This window comes from Temnothorax nylanderi, unplaced genomic scaffold (genome assembly GCF_030848795.1).
Source record: "Temnothorax nylanderi isolate EJ_2023f unplaced genomic scaffold, tnyl_v1.0 TNYL_tig0155_pilon, whole genome shotgun sequence".
Lineage (NCBI taxonomy): Eukaryota > Metazoa > Arthropoda > Insecta > Hymenoptera > Formicidae > Temnothorax > Temnothorax nylanderi.
In genome coordinates, this window is record NW_027249217.1 from 99,569 (window position 1) to 104,077 (window position 4,509).

Sequence of the window (4,509 nt, forward strand, 5' to 3'; positions counted from 1 at the left end):
TTGCATATCTGTCGGCGGCCTTGGCGCTCGGTCACGGGCCGACCGCATGTACACACTTTTTTCTAAAGGGGCTCGCGCTCCACAATAACGCGCCGTTCGATCCCTCGTAGATGCTGTGTGCTTACAGCTCGACTCAAAATACACATTATTTCCGATCGTAGGAATTCTCGTTAACACATTGTCGTCGACCGAGCGTACTGTTAGTGGGCACTGTCCCCGGCATAATAATATATTCGATTTAAATAAAATGCATTGCTCGTCGTAACCGGGTACCTGCGCCGATAACGATACATCTTATTGGTAATTGTACAATTGCGTGCGATAGGCGGCCTTCCCGCCTCCTTGCGTTCGCGTTTCCCGATTCGTGCGTGAATCAAATTTTCGATATCGCAAATAATACGATTTACTACATTGTATAGAAGAATATTCTCTCGTGGATATTCAGTCGTGCCTTCGTGTAGGCATTCGAGCCGGGCCATCCGTTATTCGTCACCTTGGCGAGCGGAACAGTGTTGTTGTTTCTAGCATTCCGAACTCGAAGCCTATTGTGCTTCGGTATATTATTTTCGTGCGGAATCGGTTGCCATTGCCTCGAGCTCAAGTTAGGCTTTCGCCGTCCTTCAACCGTTCCTGCTCCGTATATCCTAACTCGCCTCTTCGATCCTAATTTACTATTCGCGGTCTTGCCCTTGTCGTGCTGCGTGCTGTTGTTGGGCGTTAATTGTCGTTAGCTGCCATTGGTCGTATCAGCGCAACATGTCCAAGGCAAAGTCGGCTCCATCTTGCCGCGAATTATGCGTCCGGCGGATGCGGGAGATCCATGCGCTCGCCCAGAAGGCCTCGACGGAGGCGACGATACGCGAGAACTTTTTGGCCCGCTACTCGAGCGTGGCGAGGATCGCCGAGGAGTTCGAGACCGCGCACCTTAAGGTCATTCAGGAGACAGCCGAGTTCGAAGCCGAAGACGTGATTCGGGCGGAGTTCGATAAACTGCATTATGCAGTAAAGGGACGGTATTACTCGCTCACGGGCGCGACGCCCGGAACGGCTCAGGCTCAGCCTTCGGGCAATTCATCGGCCATTAAATTGCCCGAGATCGCACTGCCGCAATTCTCGGGAGATCTCGCGCTTTGGCCCTCGTTCATCGCGTTGTTTAACGTTTCCATTCACGAGAACCGGAGTATCTCCTCCATGGAGAAATACCAATACCTGGTGGCCTCCTTGAAAAGGGAAGCGCTCAACGTCGTGAAGAACCTCCCCCTTTCCGCGTAGTATTACGCGATCGCTTATGAGGCGCTGCTCGACCGATATCGAAATAAAAGAAAGCTAGCGGATCACCACCTAAGTTCAATACGCGAGGCTAAACCGTTGAAAACCGAAACGGCTGATGCACTCCATAGCCTGGTAGATGCGTTCACCGAAAACACGCGCGCGCTAAACTTGATAAAGTTCCCGACCGATTCGTGGGATTTTATCCTGCTACACTTCCTGTTAGAAAAGCTCCCCCGATCATTGCGCGAAAAGTTCGAGTCGATTCATCGGGCCGAGGAGATACCGCGGTACGCTCAACTCATCAAGTTTCTTTCCGAGCATTGTAAAGTTCTTGAGGCCATCTCGGGCCCGTCCTCATTGTCGCTCAAATCGACTTCCGCGGCGGTTTCGTCATTTGTGACGCACACGAAGGATTGCCCCGTCTGTAAAGAGCAACATAACATAACCAAATGCGCTCGGTTTCTCAAACTTTCGTCGAAGGAGAGATTATCGACCGCTCGCGATTTGAAATTGTGCCTTAACTGTCTTCACTCGGGTCACGGCGTGAAGAATTGTCCTTCCGCGTGGACATGTCGATCTTGTAGTATGAAGCACCATACGCTGTTGCACTTCGGGCACAGCTCGGGACCAGCCCCTACGGCCGAGCCGGCGGCAGCGACTCCCGCCGCCCAGGGCACCGCGATCGAGATCGAAACGGAAGACAAACCGCTCGTGACAATGGCTAGTCTCGCCAATAGCGTCGTGCTGTTGTCCACCGTCCGAGCAGAATTGATCGATTCACACGGCAACGCGTTCCCTATTCGCGTACTCTTAGATAGCGCGAGCCAGGCGAATTTTGTAACTGAAGGCTGCCTTCAGAAAGGCGGCTTCCGGCGAACTAGGCACTCTGCTGCGGTTTTCGCGATAAACGAGACAAAGGCGGCCACCACGAAGGGCCTTACGTCGTTCGTTCTCCGTGCCCGCGGTCGCGATGACATTCGCTTTCCCATCGAGGCCACGGTTCTTCCGCGCATAACACCGCCGTTGCCAAGTAGTAAAGTCGCCGTCCGATCGTGGAAGCACTTAAAGGGATTGCCGCTCGCGGATCCCGAGTATCACCTACCCGGCAGCATTGACATTTTACTGGGGGCGGAATCGTTCGTCTCAGTATTACGTGACGATCGCCGCAAAGGAAGGGAAGGGGAACCGGACGCCTTCAACACAGTTTTCGGCTGGGTCTTGACTGGCGCGGTGTCCCCGTCGTTACAAGTAACACCCCTGCACTCGTTCGCGACCACTCTCGAGTCGATCGAGACCGCAGTGGGAAAACTTTGGCAGTTGGAAGAGGTTCCGGAACACACGTCTGGTTCGGAGGAAGATCGTCGATGTAAGGAGATCTTCGCAAAGACCACCTATCGTGACCACTCGGGTCGTTTCGTCGTTTCGTACCCCTTTGCGTCAGATCCTACATTCGTCGACTCGCGCTCAATAGCTGTTGGGCGTCTCCGCGCGCTCGAGCGCCGTTTCAAGTCTAATCCCGAATTTAGGATTAGTTACAATAATTTCATGCAAGACTATCTCGATAGCGGTCATATGGAATTAATCAAGAATCCATTCCCGTCGGATGGTCATATTTATTACTTACCTCACCATGGCGTATACAAACTCGATAGCACCACCACCAAATTGCGGGTAGTGTTTAACGCCTCGTCGCGCTGCCCCAACGGTCTATCGATAAACGATACATTGCTCAGCGGTCCAAAATTACAGCAGGACCTGTTCGCCATCCTGCTTAGGTTTCGCGCCGAACCGGTGGCCCTAACCGCGGACGTGAAGCAGATGTTTCGCCAAATATGGATAAATCCGGAGCAATTCAATTATCAACGCATTGTCTGGCGTTTCTCGGAGTCGGATCCGATCCTTGATTACCTTCTCAAAACGGTTACGTTCGGCTTCACTTCCTCCCCGTTCCTAGCGATCTATTGCTTGCTCCAGCTAGCTCTCGAGTCCCGTGACAAATATCCTCTAGCTTTCGCGACCCTATTCGAGGCGCTGTATGTGGACGACGTAGTGACTAGCGTTCGGACGGTGGAACAGGCTCGCGCGCTTCGCGATCAATTGTTATCGCTACTCCGGAGCGCCGGCTTCGAACTTAGGAAATGGGCGAGTAGCCCTTTGGACCGTAAATGTACTAAACGTACTATCTTGTCGAAGGGGCGCGGATTTTCGACCCTTTGGGATTCTTGGCTCCACTCACGTTCACGGCAAAATGCCTAATTCAACGCTTGTGGACGCTGCAGCTGGAATGGGACGACGAGCCTCCGATAGATATCAGTCGCAGTTGGGAACGCTTTCAGGCCGAGCTCGACGCGTTAGCTTCCCTCCGCGTTCCTCGCTCGTTTGATCCGCTCAATGTAGTCCGTTGCGAGCTTCATGGCTTTTGCGATGCCAGTGAACTGGGTTACGGAGCCGTAATTTATTTGCGCTTTGTTACGCGAGATGGTGTAGTCATTCGCTTACTGTGCGCTAGATCTAAAGTCGCGCCACTTCGGCCTATTACAATACCCCGTATGGAGCTCTGTGCAGCTCTATTACTATCAAAGTTGATCGCTTACGTTCGTCAGGTCCTTCAGCGACATCTTAACATTGATGACGAATATGCTTGGTCGGATGCCGAGGTCGTCCTTGCCTGGATTCGCTCGTCTCCACAACGGTGGAAAACTTTTGTTCGCAACCGCGTGGCCCGCATTCAGGACAACGTACGGGTCTCGGCTTGGGGCCACGTCGACACCGAGTCCAATCCGGCGGATCATTGCTCCCGTGGCCTTTTTCCCCGCGATTTAGTGGCTAATTCGATGTGGTGGGGAGGCCCCGCGTGGTTGGTAGAGTTCGAATCCCGAGCCAAACCTGTCGCTTCCGAGACGTTTCTTCCCAGCGAGGAGGAAGGAATCGTGCCGCTCGTCGCGCTCGATCCACCTAACTCCGTATATTCGTTACTAGATAGGGTTTCGTCACTAGACAAAATTTGTAGGATAGTTGCGTATATTTTAAGATTTACGAATCGTTCTAATGCCAAGCCGGTGCCCGCGACCTTGGCCGTGGATCAATTTGAGTCACACTCCGCGTTGTTAGTTTTAGTGAAAATCGCGCAATCTGAAGTCTTCTGCGAGGAGATAGATCGGCTTAAAAGCGGGAAGAGGATCCCCAAGCCTCTACTCAAACTCGCTCCCTTCCTTGATCCTACGGGCGTTCTCAGGG

The 4,509-nt window shown here is 52.8% G+C and overlaps 1 protein-coding gene across 1 annotated transcript; it reads left to right on the forward strand.

The window, feature by feature from the left end:
- Positions 1 to 1,857: 1,857 nt before the first annotated feature.
- On the forward strand, positions 1,858 to 3,528 carry LOC139777615 (uncharacterized). The gene has a single exon (XM_071715170.1). It carries the CDS (start codon positions 1,858 to 1,860, stop codon positions 3,526 to 3,528), a length of 1,671 nt encoding a protein of 556 aa, XP_071571271.1.
- Positions 3,529 to 4,509: the final 981 nt, after the last annotated feature.